The sequence below is a fragment of the Agrilus planipennis genome, unplaced genomic scaffold, assembly GCF_000699045.2.
Source record: "Agrilus planipennis isolate EAB-ADULT unplaced genomic scaffold, Apla_2.0 scaffold9, whole genome shotgun sequence".
NCBI classification, from domain to species: domain Eukaryota; kingdom Metazoa; phylum Arthropoda; class Insecta; order Coleoptera; family Buprestidae; genus Agrilus; species Agrilus planipennis.
The window spans coordinates 248,317-267,291 of NW_020442467.1; the positions used below are offsets into that span (position 1 = coordinate 248,317).

At 34.5% G+C, this 18,975-nt stretch overlaps 2 protein-coding genes across 3 annotated transcripts in view; one reads left to right on the forward strand and one right to left on the reverse strand.

Moving 5' to 3' along the window:
* The window catches only part of LOC108737287, a 13,413-nt gene extending 11,074 nt beyond the window's left edge, over window positions 1-2,339 (forward strand). The window contains exon 3 of one of the 2 annotated variants that reach the window (XM_018470040.1): window positions 418-2,339. In XM_018470040.1, coding sequence (XP_018325542.1) covers window positions 418-624 — 207 coding nt within the window. In that variant the 3' untranslated portion in view covers window positions 625-2,339. The remainder of the gene's footprint in view (window positions 1-417) is intronic. The other variant, XM_018470049.1, reaches the window with a different exon arrangement.
* Window positions 2,340-3,849: 1,510 nt separating this feature from the next.
* LOC108737301 overlaps window positions 3,850-18,975 on the reverse strand; it is a 24,712-nt gene continuing 9,586 nt past the window's right edge. Inside the window, exons 2-5 of the mRNA XM_018470070.2 lie at window positions 12,190-12,552; window positions 7,215-7,332; window positions 6,742-6,929; window positions 3,850-4,281 (exon numbers count right to left, since the gene is read on the reverse strand). Of these exons, the coding sequence (XP_018325572.1) occupies window positions 4,205-4,281; window positions 6,742-6,929; window positions 7,215-7,332; window positions 12,190-12,552 (746 nt within the window). The 3' untranslated portion in view covers window positions 3,850-4,204. The remainder of the gene's footprint in view (window positions 4,282-6,741; window positions 6,930-7,214; window positions 7,333-12,189; window positions 12,553-18,975) is intronic.

Here is an 18,975-nt window from a genome sequence, read left to right on the forward strand (position 1 = left end):
ACGATTTTCCTGCTTTTCCATTTTTACGAAAACCACAGAGGCGTCTTGTTCAGCGTGCTGTCAAACCTACACTAGCAAGGAGATCGGGCTGAAACTATAGCTACAAGCTATCCAAGGATGGTACTATAGAATGTCACCTCAAGGTAGGCCTAGTGGCGTCATCTCTTGGTTAGGCCGGAAACTTATCAATCCACCCTCGTAAGTCATGCATTCAGAGTATATACTATTTCGTTAACTCGAGATACGTGGTGTGATAATAGATGTTCCTATTTTATTGTAATTCTTTTAAGTTATGTGACTACTACTGTAGGATTTCTATAAAAAATAAACCATAATATGTATAAATGTTATCTAGTGATTATTCATTTTTTGTTACGTATTATAAATAATTTTCAAATGAGTTACAAGTTTGTTAAGTTACAGTATGCAACTAATTATGCCTTTGGATATCAAGTGCAAGATTATGACAGCGAAAATAACTTTGGACATGAGGAAACTAACAACGGAAATAGCGCTAAGGGACATTATCACGTGCAACTTCCTGATGGCAGGATTCAGCATGTTGAATATACTGCGGATGCTACAGGGTTCCACGCAAAAGTAACCTACACTAGTAAATCGTAGATGAATCTTAAAGAACTGAAGTGTCATCAATACAACTTTAGAGTGTACAATTTGATCCTTAAATCGTTAAAATATTTTGAAAATGTTTAAAAAAGAGAGATTGGTGTACTTTGCCGTTTAGACACATACTTGGGTGTATGGTATACCGTCTCCTTTTTTAATTATACGACGACACAGATTGGTAATCGTGAATCGTGTTCCCATCAATAAAGATGCAACAATCAATAAGTAAGTGGTTAAATATTATGCACCAAACGGGCTGGGATATGACTAAATATACATAATACTCGCACAAGTCAGGTAAAAACCGAAAATATACCCGAAATCGGGTGCCGATATATAGTATAGTATATCAAGTAGTTGGTGCAACTACTTGATATACTGCATGTCAACGCAACATGGAAGCACAATTAGCTGCTTTATGTCATAGTTGATAAACAAATTCCATGGATCAGTGATTTTTTTTATGATTAGTAATGTTTTAGCAGATTTTCTTTTAATATTGAAAGTATTAACGGAAGAATACTTTTACGTGATTGCTTAGGATTATAGGCTTACGATAGGAATATTATTTTGTCTGTGCTGTGCTGGCGTGCAGTATATTTAGTGACTGGTGCTGGTGTCGCGTATATTATCGGATTTTTGTTGAGACGTATGATAGTAAGTAGGCGTGACTTGTGCTGGCGTATTTAGTAATATCGCAAATGGACTAACGGTATGCTTTTAGTAAGGGTAGACAGTAGTAATTCCTTGCTATGCACTATAGATACTTGTTTTGAAAATAATGTTTGATTCATAAGCATTGTCTTCACATTGCTTATATTTTTTCATTCCAATACTTCCACGTGAAAACATAATGGTGTCTCTAGAGCTAGATTATTGACTTATTATTTGACAGCTAAAGCATTTCGTTCTGCAAACATTAGCTTCCCAATTTGACTATCATTTGCATGCTTACTCGAGTAAAACACAGCTAATAATAATAATAATAAGAATCCATAAATTTCTACAACAAAAAAAACATTTTTGAATAACGTTTAAAAGATTCTTTATGGTTCTTGCATGGTAAACTACAGAAATAATGCTTAGGTTAAATAAAATAGTAACTGTCCTTTTTATTGAATACTTATAGTTGGGGAAGCTTACTGTATTTGTATAGAAATTGGTTGTTGCATATGAGTGTGATGAAGAAATGTGTCTTAAATGTGCCATGGTTTTTAAAGGTTTATCATAAGTGAATGTAAAAATTTAGACAAAGGAAAGTTACCTCACCCCCGAGGAAAATTCAAAAATATTTGGCTGTAACTAACTTTATTTTATGTAAATACCACTAATTAAATATTTTCAAATTAATGTACATAATACATAAGACCGTCATGGGTAAACTACCGTAAAACATACATATTATGTAATTGTCAGTAATGTACTACAGAAAAATAGTCAGATGTAAAACTATATATATATCTATTTCCTAGACAAAAGGCATAGTCAGAATTAATTAGCCATTTTCTGTACTTCATGAGTTTTTTGAGAATTTCAATTTGTATGGGTCTAGAAACTAAATCTTTGATCATTTAAATTAAAGTTAAAGTGGCCGGAAAAAACGGTCAAATCGCGTTCTGGCTGGCTTCGAACGCACCGAACGCGTTTTGGCTGTTTTTAAACGCTCGCAAAGCGTTCTGGTAACTGTTAAACAGCTGGAACGCGTTTTGTCAATTGTTGAACGCTCACAACGCGTTCTTAATGTTCGACTTGTATTATTTGCCGCTTTCTACCTGCTTACAATGAGATTTACATTGTACTTATAAAACAAATGAATTTCAATCCATTTTTCAGTTTTTAGGAAACAATTAAATTATTGACAACTATTATTAGATACCAAAGATGGGTTCGGTTTTTCTCGCCAAATCATTTCAACAATATTAAATTTCTTATAATTGTTTTTCAGTTCTAGGAAGAAAGTTACACTGAACACTTATATTGTCGAGCATATAATATATGAATGAATGAAATTTTAATAACCTTTTGTAATTTTAAGATTTTGTCAACTTACCTAAACAATAGGTGTACGGTTATTAGCTATTGTGATAAACTGAAGGTACTAAAAATGTACAACTTTCCTTCATAATCATTCCAGTACAGTACACTTATGATCATTTGTAATTTGTATGATCTTTCCGGCGATTTTATAACAATGCACATACCGATAACTCTATATGATAATGATAAAGGAGCTTTAGAAATTAACTTTTCGAGAAGGTTCCATTATAATTACATCTAATAATTCCTAGAGGAGGTATTGATTTTGAGTATATAATAACTAACTTGACTTTCATTCATTCATTCATATATCATATGCTCGACAATATAAGTGTTCAGTGTAACTTTCTTTCTAGAACTGAAAAAACAATTATAAGAAATTTAATATTGTTGAAATGATTCGGCGAGAAAAACCGAACCCATCTTTGGTATCCAATTATAGTTGTTAATAATTCAATTGTTTCCTAAAAACTGAAAATGGATTGAAATTCATGTAAGTACAATATAAATCTCATTGTACGCAGGTAGACAGGGGCAAATAGTACAAGTCGAACATTAAGAACGCGTCGCGAGCGTTTAAAAACAGCCAAAACGCGTTCTGTGCGTTTAAAAACAGCCAAACGGCGTTCTGTGCGTTAGAAGGCAGCCAGAACGCGATGTGGCCGTTTTTTCCGGCCACTGAGCGTTTTCGGTCTTCGGGCCTAACATATACGTTAACAGTGCATTTTATCAAGTGTCTGAAAAATGGACACCAAATGGATGGTAACAAACTTAGCACTTCGTTTAATTTGTACATTTTTCTAATTTCTCGTCAACATTCAAAAGTGTTTCTTTTGTTTTTTTTTTGTAAAACATTTATCACAGGCGAAAAAATTTATTATCATTTAAGTATAAGGGTAATATCACTAACTGTATGTTCCTTCTTTGTCGATTTTGACTAAACCCATTCAATAATGACGTTAATAATATTTTTAAATAAATCTGCTAATACATATTCAAGAAAATTGTTTCTCAGTATTAGCTAATTTTCTAATTAACTTTATTTATTTATCTCCTGCCGAATAAGTATTATATCTGCACATAATATGTAAATATGTTAATAACTTTAGAAGATAGATTTAAGTTGATAATAGTTTAAATAAAATATCATAGTTGTTGTTGATACAGTTTTATTTTTGTAGCTATATATATATATATAGATATGTATGTATGTATGTATCATTTTAGTGCTGTATAAAGTAGAAACAATACAATTCTTATTAATATTCATTAGTTTCATAAAGATTTTGTAAATACTGACTAGTTACTCTCAATGTTAACAAAACATCTTTACAATTTCATTAACTGTATCTTTTAACATCTTTAAAGTTTTACAGTGTACACGTAACTACATGTACAATAGTTAACAGTAAACATTATACAAAATAACATTTCTTTTATTTTATACACTTATTTATACATATGTATATTATTTACAGTTTTTGGCGAATATCACATTTTCGTAAATAGTAACAAAAAAGGTTTCTAATAATTTTTTGTTTTAATTTGCACTTAAAAACAACGATCCCAGAGTTGAAAGAGCGAGTAAAACAGGAACAAAGTTATATGACGATGCACCTGTAAAAAAAGCAAAATTTATCTATATTTTGTGCAAGTGCTACATCACTAATGTCGTTACTAATGCAAACAAACTATGAATTACGAATAATTACAGGGCGTTTCACTAATCTATTTGGGAATTATACACTACAATAAATTCGTTTTCTAATAACAAAAAAATCTAGCAAGTTGTCTCATTAAAACTAGGTTTAGGTACTCAAAAATACATAACTGAAACATTCCAAACTCTAAAAATTGCTAAAAACAAAAATATGTCAAACATTGGGCAGATATTCAATATTCTACAATAAATAAAAGGTTCAATTGATAAGAAAAGTAATATACTTTTTTACATCAACTACAGTTGCGATGTTCAAAATTGGTATAGTCCGCAATAAAACTGTCGCATTTACTTTCTTCTTTTAACTTATTAACAAGACTAGAGCAGTTGCTGTTAGAACGCCTACTTTTACTCACGACAGACTTGTAGAGGGAATATCGTAAACATAGAAAAGAGATGTCAGGTAAGAATTGCAGCGGACACTAATAAAGGGAAAGGAATAACATTACACCAATTAATGTGTAACAGAAAGAGATGCGGACAAGCAGAATTTCAGTATGTTACCAGCATTGGACTTTAAAGAAACTTCAACATTGTGAGGAATTTAGGAAAGTAAAGACGCTTGTTTAAAGATATAATTCCAACCAGGCAGTTATAAAGCCAACCCTGACCTTTTTCGTACCTAAGCAATCTCTAACCGCTGCACTATTATTCGGTTATCTCTTTTCACTTAGTCTGTACTACTCATGAAGCATTTCCTAACTTAACAAGGGCATAAAATAATTCGAAGTGGTCTGTACTCTTGTCGAAACTGCCAGACGCGGATCGCGATTTCGATCTTTTCGATCTCATCAGCACGTCGCAGGCAGCTCCGACAGAACACAGACCAACTTTTACCTGCTGTCTTAACAGCGCGTTTTAGAAAATACCACAAATGGCGCGGTAAACGCCATCTGTAGTACGAAGCGTCTGGCAGTTTCGACAAGAGTACCGACCACTTCGAATTATTTTAAAGACGCTTGTTTAAAGATATAATTCCAATCAGGCAGTTATAAAGCCAACCCTGACCTTTTTCGTACCTAAGCAATCTCTAACCGCTGCACTATTATTCGGTTATCTCTTTTCACTTAGTCTGTACTACTCATGAAACATTCCCTAACTTAACATGAGCGTGTTCAAAATGCAGCAAATGACTACAGTGCCAAGTGGAAATAAGAAAGAAGATATGTCCATTCTCACAGATAATTTATTGCAGTCTTTGCCAATTTAGATCGTCCCAACTATAGGTAATAATAATTATGATTGAACAACACAGTGGTTTCTGGTATCAAATAGAATTTAAGGGGCAAAACCGAGAAAAGAAGAGGGATGGTGGTTACTTTCTAATTTTCAACAATTACTTTAAACAGTACCTTTATTAATTTCCGCACTCATATTTCCGTATTGATAAAGGCTTGATATTCCTATTGATGATGACAAAATTTTCAGAAATTAGTAGGTAAGTATTTATGAGACAAAAATCATTGTTAGTAATGCTATAGAGTAAACAACTGTTACGGTTTTGAATCAAACGCTTCAAATATTACTCTGAGACTGTTCTATTAGGTATTATTGTAATCAAATCAAACGTTTTTATAGTCTTTGCCAAATTTTTATGTTAGACAAGTGCTTTTGTCACCGAAAGATCAATTTGAATTCTAATTCATAAACATGAAAAAGTAAGAACCAGACGTCTCGGTCATCAATCTGTCGGAGGTATTAATTTAGGCCATAGACAGTAATGACAAAGTGGATACCGACTATAGTCCGTATCCGTATCACGTAAAGTGGCGGCTCAGGCAATAAAACTTTCAAAAGATTTATAAGCTTATTTTGTTGAACTTCCGACATCTGTAGCAAACAAGAGAATGGTCCAAACTTCATTTAGTGACAATTTTAAAGGACAATAATTCTCCGCGAGTCTGTCCATGAAACTGAAATTCGACAAAATGTGTTATAGAACTTCCTCTGTTTAGGTTTTAATAAAAGAGAACGTTCGTATTACAATGACGTGCAAATTTACGAATATGAGAACGTAACAACGAAAAAAATAGGCGCAAGTGGTTAACAGAATACAAAATGTGTTTTGTTTGAATAATGCCATAATATTGCAATTTCAATTAGGCGTAAAGAAGGGCGGTAACTTCTTGGCAGTTTTATTGCCTGAGCTTCCACTTTACGTCATACGGAATATATGTCACTTGAATCCCCAATTGGTAACAAATTACCGAGATGACGATAATTTGCGACATTGTGATCATAAAGCTAAATATTTAGTACGTTAGACGGCATTCTATTATTATTTAGTATTTGATAATTTTATAATAAAATTTCTTGACAAAAGAAAAACAAAAAGTGAGTGTTTAATAATGTCTTACCTGAGTATACAATATAACTTTTTCTAACTTCGTAGTCCGTATCTGGAAGAGAAAGGATGCATTCAAATTTGACTGAGTCGGACAGGGCCGTATCCGATACTTTATATATAGCTGTTATATTGTACTCGTAATCTTGTGAGTTTTCTATAATATATTCGTCTTCTTCGAAACTTGGAAGAGTGTCGTTGCTAAAATGGAAAAATATATATAAAGTTCAAAATACAGGTCTTGAATTTGTGGAAAACATTGTGTTTCCCACTTAAATCGTAATATTTATTTCAAAGGACTAACGCTAATGCTTCATATCAATTGAATTTTCACAGCTTTGAGAGGTTAAATTAGTCTCTGATAATTTATTTTCGACGAAAAGTCCATCCATGAATAAATTAATTAGACGGTAAAAGTTGTTAACAATAAATCATTAGTTAACAAAAGGAGAAATTTAAGAAATTTCTATTAAAGGACTTTCTTACCTTCCTGTTAAATAAACGGCAGACAGGACCATTTTCGGTTCATGAGAGAGTCCATGTGCTTCACAAACGATGGTCTTCGATTGTTCAATATACAGAATGCTAAAGGATTCTGCAGGCTCTAAAACATAGAAAAGTAATGTTGTTGCTTATGTAGTGTATCAATTTCAGTACCATCCTGGTTATTATAAAAGGAGAGAAATAAAACCTATAACCAAATGAAATGTACACAGTTATTACCTACGGGTAGTAAAGATATATTTTATTACAAAAAGCAATACGAAGTATATTAATATTTTATTACTCATTAGTTGTTGTTATATTTATACAGTGTGATGTACCTATTAGTGTTGTCAATTACGTTTTATTGAAACCTTAAGTTTTTTCTACATTTCTAAAACTTATTAATACGTTACCTATATATATTAATAGCAAAAAAGATAACAATTACACCCCTCCCACCCCTGCAGGCAATTCTTGTCATACCCCCTACATCGCTTGAACCAACATTTTCCTTCTACACCAATTCTTCTTATATAATATTTACCCCATCCCCATACAGTTCCTAATAAAGCGTTTGCTTTCGCTAGCTTTATATATTTTGTCACCGTTTTTCTCTCCCTTAACATTTTCTAACTTTTTCTATTCCTTCCACTTTCAATCTCATCTCCTTTTCCTGTTTCCCCAATTAGTGTTATACTTTTTAAACTGTATTACTATATTTATGTCTCTGGTTATTATGATATACTTTGTTACTAGGCGTATTATTTATTTATCACTAAATCGAAGAGTGAAACCTACCTTGAAAATGTGTCACACCTAGAGGCGAAACGTTGGTGTGGTTTTTGTAATAAAATACATCCATTTACCCGTAATTTTCCTGATTATTCATGGCAAAACTTATAGTATTCAAATAGTTATAGATACTTTAGAATGACATGAGCAATTAGTGAGAGGCGGCCATTATAGTGATATTGGATATTTAGAAAATATTGCCCTTCTGTTATTCTAAAGACTCTAATCGTGTGTTTCTGTACAGCTAGGGATGAAGATGAAGCTCCAAATAAACTGTAGAATAGACGGTGGTGTTTCGTCAAGATTCATGTCATTTTAAATTACCTATACTGTAACACTGAAGTAGACGTATGCCTGGGTCAAATTAGGAGGGAAAATTCTCTAATAAAATATGATTAAGGATTAAATTTACTTTCTGCAAATTCATATTTCACATATCACAAAACTGACTTCAACTACCTACTCTGCTTTAGTCATACAAGTTTTGAAAAACTGAATTGTAGAATTATTCGACTAGCCACATAAACCCTCTCTGTTTAGGTTTCCAGCTGCATAACTAATATAATTAATTTGCACGAACTGAATGAACTTAAGGTAAGCTATAAATAGGAGTAGAACTGAATTGTGCGCCACTGTCACTTACGAGGTCTGTCCAAAAAGTATCGCGAATTTTGTGTTTTCAAAAATTATTTATTCATAAATATCTATTTTGTGCCTCCCAATGTAATCCCCACCAGATATTATACACTTGTGCCAACGTTTTTTCCAATCCTCGAAGCACAAAAAATATTTTTTTATGATCCTGTTCAGCTCCTCCTTCGATGCCGTCTTTATCTCCTCCATCGTAGCGTAGCGTCGTCCTTTCATGGACCTCTTCAGTTTCGGGAACAACAAAAAAGTCACAGGGGGGGCAGATCTGGGGAATACGGTGGCTGTGACATTATTAGTGTGTTGTTTTTGGCCAAAACTTCGTGCACAAGCAATGATGTGTAAGCAGGGGCGTTATCATGGTGCAAAAGCCAATTTTTGTTCTTCCACAAATCCCAGTGTTTCTGGCGAATTACTTCGCGCAAATTGCGCATAACTTCCAGGTAATATTCCTTATTAGCCGTTCTACCCTGTGGCAAGAACTGATGATGCACCACGCCCCTGCAATCGAAGAAAACTGTAAGCAAAACCTTCAGATTCGTTCTAACTTGGCGCGCTTTTTTCGGTCTTGGCTCGTGCAGCAGCCTCAATTGGGATGATTGAGCTTTGGTATCCACGTCATAACCATAAACCCATTATTCGTCACCAGCTATGACCCTCTGAAGCAAATTTGGGTCGTCGAAATTGAGCAATTCTGGTACCAATTTCGTGGCGACGCGTCTCATACCCAAATTATTGGTAAAAATCGAATGACAGGAGCTAATCGATATGTTTAGCTCCTCAGCAACTTCTCTAATGGTGATTCGACGATTGGTCAATACTATTCTTCACTTCATCAATGTTTTCCTCTGTTGTTGATGTGTTCGGGCGTCTGGGACGCTCTTCGTCTTTCACATCTTCTCGGCCCTCTGAGAACATTTTGTACAACCGATAAACGTTGCTTCGGTCCAAGGTAGTATCACCATATGCCACAATCAACACTCGGAATGCGTCCGCGCACTTAATTTTGTTTTTCACACAAAATTTGACATAGACTCTTTGATCCATTTTTTCGAATAAGCAAAAATCGAAGACGAGCCAAAACACGTACAAGCAAAGCAGCTGTCAAAAATTAACTGAAGATTCAACATGACTGAACTTATAAGTGAGAGACATGAATACCAACATAACGCCACAAAAAATCGGAAATCGAATAACATAACCAGCGGAAATTCAAAATTCGCAATACTTTTTGAATAGACCTCGTATACTACTTATATTCTTGTGCAGCTGAGTGGAAGAAACTACGAAGATAGCAAGTAATTAATACATTCGCTTGAAGAACTCTTTGTATGGTGATGTAGCCAAGTGTAACCAGGTGGCACGTGTCCAGATAGAGTGACGATACTGCCTTGTTTTACGTTTTCCATTTTTTCTTTCTACTTCCAGTGCACTCGCATTGGTCTTAATTTACCTTTCTAAGCCTATGGTTATAACGCAACACAACCGACTAAAGAGGAATGGTTTTGATGCGTGTTGAAAATGTTACGCTCTGTGACCATGTATTACTATAAAGGTTTAGTTTTAATGGTTTATAATTCCCAAACGTATTTGGACCTGGATTCATCTACATTTACTTCGATTACCACGGAAGGAAATGCTAACAATATCAACTGATTGGCCTGACAGGTCATATACATTGGATATAACTTTAGGAATCATACATCAACGAATATACATATACAAAATGCAACCAGCATATAGGAGAGGAACAATTTAGTTTCCGTTTGCGTTTTGAAACTAGAGAAACAGCGTTTCGGCTTATTGTCCTGCTTCAAAAATGCAAAGACCAATCACAAGTTGTCCTTGAACAAATAAGGCATTCAGTATCGATAAATATATTGCATGAATAAGAATTAGACCAGAACGATAAAAACTTAATTAAAAAGTTATATTGGTAGTAAACAGCATGTGCAAAAATAGAAGAAACACTGATCACCTGTGTTCCAATCAGAAGATAGGGATATCATCCCTAACTCTCTTCAAGTTCTAATGAAAAAAAAAAAATACTTTAGAGAGCACTATAAAAAGTTTAAGAAAGTGGGAATGAAAGACTCACAAATCATTTACGAAATGCTAAAAAGGTCTTCAAAACCTTATTGGTGTAATAACGACTGAGGGTGATGCATTTGGTCCTAAAATAAACACATCAGAAACAATGTCAATGGCTGTTTCCGAAAATATAAATGTGAACACCAAAGTATGCAACTGAATCTTGGACGTTGGGAGCCAGGTCGATGAAGTCTTTGAAATATGACTAATGAGAGAATGCTTAAACTATCATGGACGGAACGCATTATCAATGTGACTGTCATTAGAAGAATGAATATGAACGGAAAAGTTCTGGAAATTATCAAAAATACAAAAGACAACCCCTACCTAGGTCATGTAATAGAGGTGGAAAATACGAACTTCTTAGCTTAATAATAAAGAGAAATATTGAAGATAGAATGCAGTCCGCCAGCAAGCAATGCTAATGGCTCAAGAACGTGAGAGATTGGATTGGCCTAAATTCATAAACAGTAGTTACGAATACCATAAATTAATGATTGTATGATTAAGTCAGTTAGTCATATTTACGAGATGGGGAAAATCCCAAAGGAGTATAAAGGGAAAGTGGTAGTAACCATACCTAAAAAGAGAGGCGTGGATGGGTGCGGACATTTAGAACAGCTTAACTTCCCATGCGTCAAAAATTTTAAGTAGAATTGTACAGAGAAGAAAACTTATTATGAGATCCATTTGGGTTTAGAAGAAATAGAGGAACCAGGGAGGCTGTTCTAGCTTTACGAGTAACAATAGAGAAAACGATAGAAAAAGTAAAGAGTGCGTAGGTACATAGAATTTGTAGATTAAGAATATATTGTCGTGAGTGTAACCAAATCAAAGTTACATGTGTCTATGCATGCAAAAGACTCAGAAACAAAATAAGTTCATAGTGGTTCTGTCCACATGACTAATAGTACACAGTTGTGTTGTGTTCTGTCAGGCAAACAAAATGTTTGTAAGTGGATGCATGGTTGATATAGTGGTATTGACCGAGCGGCATGGCCTGGAGGTCTAGACCATTGCTTAGCATTCGGGAGGACGCCGGTTCGATTCCAGGTCCGTCTGCCTTTGTCCAAGTTTTTCTGTGGTTTCCTTGGATCACCTAGGCAAATGCTGAGGCAGTAATATTCCACAGATAATCTTTCACTCTCTTCTGTCTTCATTTCGTCCATCTCATCTTTCTCACCCGAACCACCACCCACCCATTCCCACGTTTCCTGAAAGCAGGCTGAAGAGGGCCTTTCGCCCTACTTTCCGGCATAGTCCGGAGGGACTGCCCGCCCACCAGCATTACTGGCTGGTGGGAATGAAACACCCAAAAGTTTTAATGTTTATAGTGGTATTGAAGTCAACTGTCAATTGGACAATCACTTCAAAATTATATGATTACTTACAGATTATTGTTACCAGTTATGTAACATAGGATAAGAAATAAAAGAACAATTACCGTAAATGATCATTTTCTTTGTTTCGACGTCTTCGTGGAATATTCCAGAAATTTTACACGTGTAATTTCCAGATAGTGCAGGAGTAATTTGCTTGAGCAGGATAGCTCTATATTCCTTGTTAGCATCATTTGACACTTTGTACGTTGGGTCAATTACGCCTCTAAATGCCCCCACGGCTTGTGGTTTACTCCTTTGTGGAATCCATTGATATATCAGATTCTTGTCGTCATTGTAATACCATTTAATTTCTACGTCTTCGTCTTTACTAAATTCGTAATCGCAGTCTAATATGACAGACTTGTCTTCCTCTTTCTGGAGATATTTGGGGACTTTCAGGTCTGTTATTTTTACTTCGGATGACGCTGCAATTAAAAAAAAATATTATATAATAAACAATGTTTCCCAAAATGTCACCTGTTTAGTAATAAATTTAAAATTTAAATCTGTATTTTGATATTTTATAACAGTTTATAATTTATATATTTGTGCTAGTTCTATAAGTGGTGTAAATATGTACATGGATCGTGACTAAGGAATATTTTAAGAAGGAACTCATACAATAACACACATTTTGCAGAAATTAATAGACGAATCTCGAGACAGTTTGTCATATAATATACAAAACTGTATGTTTTCGTTTTTCATTTAGTTAAAACAAAAGTTTAGCTAATGAAGGTATTCTTTTTGTTTCGATTGCTTAATAAACAAATATTATTAAAATACATAGTAAGATGACAAAGCCCCTGGACCCAACTCATAACTTTATAACTGTAACTATGCATATGTATATATCAGAGGACATGTCATGAATATACGAGTAGATTTATGAAATCTCAGCTGTGGCGGAGTCCTGAGCGATAAAAACAACTGACCAATTAAAAGCAAATTAGACAGAAAAGAAAACCTAAAATTTAAAAAGCATGTTGAAAATGTACAGAACCTAACATAAGTAACTTCTAAGTATGTAATTTAAATATCCGTACTATTAATAAAGTAAATAAAAAAAACATTGGTGAAAAATATATTTGTACGAAAGGGATTTTTAAAAACTCGGTACACCCACAACTGCTTGGTCCGATTACTGTTTAATCCGACACTGATTGTGACATATATTTGCAATTTTTAATATCTTCCTCTTGTGTTGCAAAAAGCTGTCAACGTTGTTACTAAAAGTACATTAGTAATGTGTATATTTTTTGCATTTCTGGTATTTCTTTACCATATCCTCGTAGTTTCTACAGGTTCAAAGTTATGTAAATCATATTTTTCACAATGATGCCTTAGAAATGCATAAGAGAAGTCTATTTATATTGTCATCGAATTCTCCAGAATAAGTCTTCATTTTTCGCAAAGGCTCTCGAAATTCATTTGTTACGCTGTCATACATGTTGTTCAGAAATAACATAAAGTATTCTAATTACTTAACAATTTTTTAGTTACACGAACTAGGTCATCATCATCATCATCATCATAAGGTCGTCAGTCCTAAGACTCGTGTCCAACCTTTACTCATTCCTATCTTGAGCTAATCTTCGCATTTCCCTAAAACTAAAACAACCCACATCCTTAACTATTACTGTAATCTAATCTAGGTCTACCTCTACCCCTCCTAACTCCCGTTTCTGCTTCTAATAAGTCTCTGACTAGACCTTCATGCCTGAGAAGGTGTCCTATTACGAACTAGATAAGTACTATTAAACGAATATATTCGATCAATGAAAAATATTATTAAATATAATGTATTAATTAATGAATAACAGAAGTTACTTGTAACTATGGATGTTTTAGTAATTAATTAACATTATAAGACNAGCATGTTGAAAATGTACAGAACCTAACATAAGTAACTTCTAAGTATGTAATTTAAATATCCGTACTATTAATAAAGTAAATAAAAAAAACATTGGTGAAAAATATATTTGTACGAAAGGGATTTTTAAAAACTCGGTACACCCACAACTGCTTGGTCCGATTACTGTTTAATCCGACACTGATTGTGACATATATTTGCAATTTTTAATATCTTCCTCTTGTGTTGCAAAAAGCTGTCAACGTTGTTACTAAAAGTACATTAGTAATGTGTATATTTTTTGCATTTCTGGTATTTCTTTACCATATCCTCGTAGTTTCTACAGGTTCAAAGTTATGTAAATCATATTTTTCACAATGATGCCTTAGAAATGCATAAGAGAAGTCTATTTATATTGTCATCGAATTCTCCAGAATAAGTCTTCATTTTTCGCAAAGGCTCTCGAAATTCATTTGTTACGCTGTCATACATGTTGTTCAGAAATAACATAAAGTATTCTAATTACTTAACAATTTTTTAGTTACACGAACTAGGTCATCATCATCATCATCATCATAAGGTCGTCAGTCCTAAGACTCGTGTCCAACCTTTACTCATTCCTATCTTGAGCTAATCTTCGCATTTCCCTAAAACTAAAACAACCCACATCCTTAACTATTACTGTAATCTAATCTAGGTCTACCTCTACCCCTCCTAACTCCCGTTTCTGCTTCTAATAAGTCTCTGACTAGACCTTCATGCCTGAGAAGGTGTCCTATTACGAACTAGATAAGTACTATTAAACGAATATATTCGATCAATGAAAAATATTATTAAATATAATGTATTAATTAATGAATAACAGAAGTTACTTGTAACTATGGATGTTTTAGTAATTAATTAACATTATAAGACGTACTAATAATTAGGACTTCGCATTATGGCACGTATGACTAAGTGCTGCGGGTTCACCGCGCTCTACCTCAGGAACAGTTAAGCGTATAAAAAAATATTTGGAACAAAACTTCTATAAACTTTATCTCCTACAATTTTTATAATAGTTGCAAATGTTATTGAAACCATAAGAGGCAAGATATTAGCGAAAAATCGATTTTAGTGACCTTTGACCTTGAATATCTTAAGATGCGGACACGAGACTTTATGTTACTTTAGACACAATATTTAAAATGGCAAAATATAGGTTTGTACAAATTTACAGCTTATTATCTCTCATTCCGTGGTTGACCCTCTTTTTTGACATAATTAACTGTACTATAAGACCCAGTTATAGCACCATACACTAATCATTAAAACTATTGACCAATAATATGTTAATTACTTAACATACAATGTAATAATGACCTATAAATTGAAGATATTACCGAATCATATGTTAACAATTAAAATTATTAAAGGAAGATACGTTGATAATGAAGATATTGACCGATACTAATAGTTACTTAGGAATAAATAGTAAGTAGGTGAAGTTACTTAGGAATATGGGAATTGCATATGTTGGCTTCTCAAAAAGAATCACTTGTTGAAAATAGTGGGTGTCTTAAATTATTTTTGGTTACTCAGTCAAATTTTGTAGTTTACTATTCTATTTTCAATGTCATAATATTTTTAAAAAAGTACCTACCGTTCGATACGTTTCTGGCAGATGTATTAAGTTTGTTTACATGTGACGAATGTTGTATAGATTTTTGAATACATACTACTAAAACGTAGTTTGGATTTACTTATAAATAACTTTCAGAAGTCATTGCTAATAATATTGGCATAAATTTTGAATCTTAGCCAACATATTAAAAAATTAAATTGTAGATTTTCATTTTACATCACGTTGGATTTAATATACTTTAACCATTTCGAAAAAGTATCTGCATATAGAATGTGTCCTAAGAAGAAGTCATCATTGGGGTTGCAACCGCTTCGCTTTTGTATGGCAGCCATTTGAAGTTTTTGCTGATGGAAAATGGTGTGATTCAAACATTAGTTTCAATAAATAAGACAGTTCGGTAATGCATATGTAAAAACGGCATTGTTATTTATTCATTCCAAAGTATAAACCCTTTATGTAAATTCACGAAATATCTAATTTTTGCATTATTGGAGCTCCAGGTAGAGAGCAAGGTCGTGCAGGAGACAATATTGTTAGTGTCGCTCAAATTCCACAACACACTTCATTTATTCTAAATTAAATCGCCCTTCGATCGCGTTTACTATTAGATAATTGATGGCATAAGGTATTAGCCCATCTTGCAAAGGTAGAGAGAGTCACTCGTCAGATAATCGACTGTGTGAGAGTGTGTTTAGACATCCGAATTCAGCCCTTTCAACAGCTCATAAATTAGGCATTACGGTGTGTAATGGTACATGTTCCTGTATCAACTGCATTTCCTTTTCTTACTACTTCACATTGGTAAATGGATAAACAACATTATATTCCTGAAAAATTCAAGGATGATCTGTCTTTTCCGTTATTTGATGGGTCATTTGCGCCTATAAAACACTTCAGTGCACTTCATCAATTCCAAATTAAATCGCCCTTTGATCGCGTTTCTTGCTCAAGAATTGATGGCATGCACTATGAGCTCATCTTGCAAGGGTGGGGCGAGTCACTCGCAAGCTAACCGACTGTGTGTGAGTGTGTTTAGACAACCGAATTCACCACCTTCAACAGCTTATAAATTAGGCATTACGGTGTGTAATGGTACATGTTTCTGTATCAACTGTATTTCCTTTCATTACTACTTCACATGGTTAAATTGATAAACAACATTATATTCCTGAAAAATTCAAGGATGATCTGTCTTTTCCGTTATTTGATGGGTCATTTCCGTCTATAAAACACTACAGTGCACTTCGTCAATTCCAAATTAAATCGCCCTTCGATCGCGTTTCTTGCTCAAGAATTGATGGCATGCACTATGAGCTCATTTTGCAAGGGTGGGGCGAGTCACTCGCAAGGTAACAGACTCTGTGAGGGTATCTATAGAGACCCAAAACAAGCTCTTTGAACAGCTCATAAATTAAGGATCAGGGTGCACAATGAGATTTGTTTCTGTATAAAGTGCATTTCCTTTAGCTAATGCTTTACATGACCCAATTGATAAAGAACGTTGAGTTCCCGGAAAATTCTAGGAAAATCTGTTTTTTTTTGTTATTTGACACTCTATCTTCTAAACAAATCCGTGGAGAGTAAGGTGTCGTTTGTGTCTATAAAACTCCACTATACAGTTCAGCAATCCCAAATTAAGTCGCTTTTCGATGGCGTTTAGTGCTAAAAAATTTACAGCATGAACTATGAACTCATCTTCCAATGGCAGAGCCAGTCACTCGTCAGGTAACCGACTATGTGAGAGTGTGTATAGAGACCTGAATTCATCACCTTTAACAGCTCATAAATTAGGCATTACGGCGTGTAATGGTACATGTTCCTGTATCAACTGTATTTCCTTTCATTACTACTTCACATGGTTAAATTGATAAACAACATTATATTCCTGAAAAATTCAAGGATGATCTGTCTTTTCCGTTATTTGATGTGTCATTTGCGTCTATAAAACACTACAGTGCACTTCCTCAATTCCAAATTAAATCGCCCTTCGATCGCGTTTCTTGCTCAAGAATTGATGAGCTCATCTTGCAAAGGTGGGGCGAGTCACTCGCAAGGTAACCGACTGTGGGAGGGTGTCTATAGAGACTCAAAACAAGCACTTTGAACAGCTCATAAATTAGGGATCAGGGTGCACAATGAGATTTGTTTCTGCATAAAGTGCATTTCCTTTAGCCAATGCTTCACATGACCCAATTGATAAAGAACGTTGAGTTCCCGGAAAATTCTAGGAAAATCTGTTTTATTTTGTTATTTGACACTCTATCTTGTAAACAAATCCGTGGAGAGTAAGGTGTCGTTTGTGTCTATAAAACTCCACTATACACTTCAGCAATCCCGAATTAAATCGCTCTTCGATGGCGTTTAGCGTTAAAAATTGATAGCATGAACTATGAACTCATCTTCCAATGGCAGAGCCAGTCATTCGCCAGGTAACCGACTGTGTGAGGGTGTGTTTAGAGACCCAATGTAAGCACTTTGAACAGCTTATAAATTAGGGATCAGGGTGTTTAATGAAACATGTTTCTGCATCAAGTGCATTTCCTTTCACTACTGCTTGACATAGCTCAACGTCGCGTTCCTGGAAACTCCAGGAGAATCTACCTTTTTCAGTTATTTGACGCTCTAACTACATAGTATACAAGCTCGTGGAAGGTAAGATGTCCCCCACAATACACTTCATCAATTTCAAATCAAATCACCCTTTGATCGCAGTTACCGGGCATCAATGTGTTCATGTTCAAGTGCTACATGTTCCTGTATCAACTACAGTTCCTTTCACTTAACATGACTGAAATGATAAACAACGGCATATTCCTGAAAATCTGCCTATTTCCGTTGTTTGCGACTATAAAACTCCATATACACTTATACCATAATACACTTCATCAATCCCAAAATAAATCGCCTTTTGATCGCGTTTACTTTTCGAGAATTAACGGCATAAACTGCGAGCCTGTCTTGCAATGGTGGAGCAAGGCACTAGCCAGATAATCGTCTGGAAGATGGCGTGTTTAGAAACCCAAGGTTTGAGGTTTTTGAACAGCTCAGAAATTGGGCATAAAGTCACTTTACTTGACCAACAGAAATTTCATATTTGTTGCGAACTCAACAATACAGGCTTTTAGTGAGGACTTCGCGTAAACTTCCTACCATTTTCTCTTTAGGACACATTGTACGAGGGTGGATTGATAAGTTTCCGGCCTAACCAAGAGATGACGCCACTAGGCCTACCTTGAGGTGACATTCTATAGTACCATCCTTGGATAGCTTGTAGCTATAGTTTCAGCCCGATCTCCTTGCTAGTGTAGGTTTGACAGCACGCTGAACAAGACGCCTCTGTGGTTTTCGTAAAAATGGAAAAGCAGGAAAATC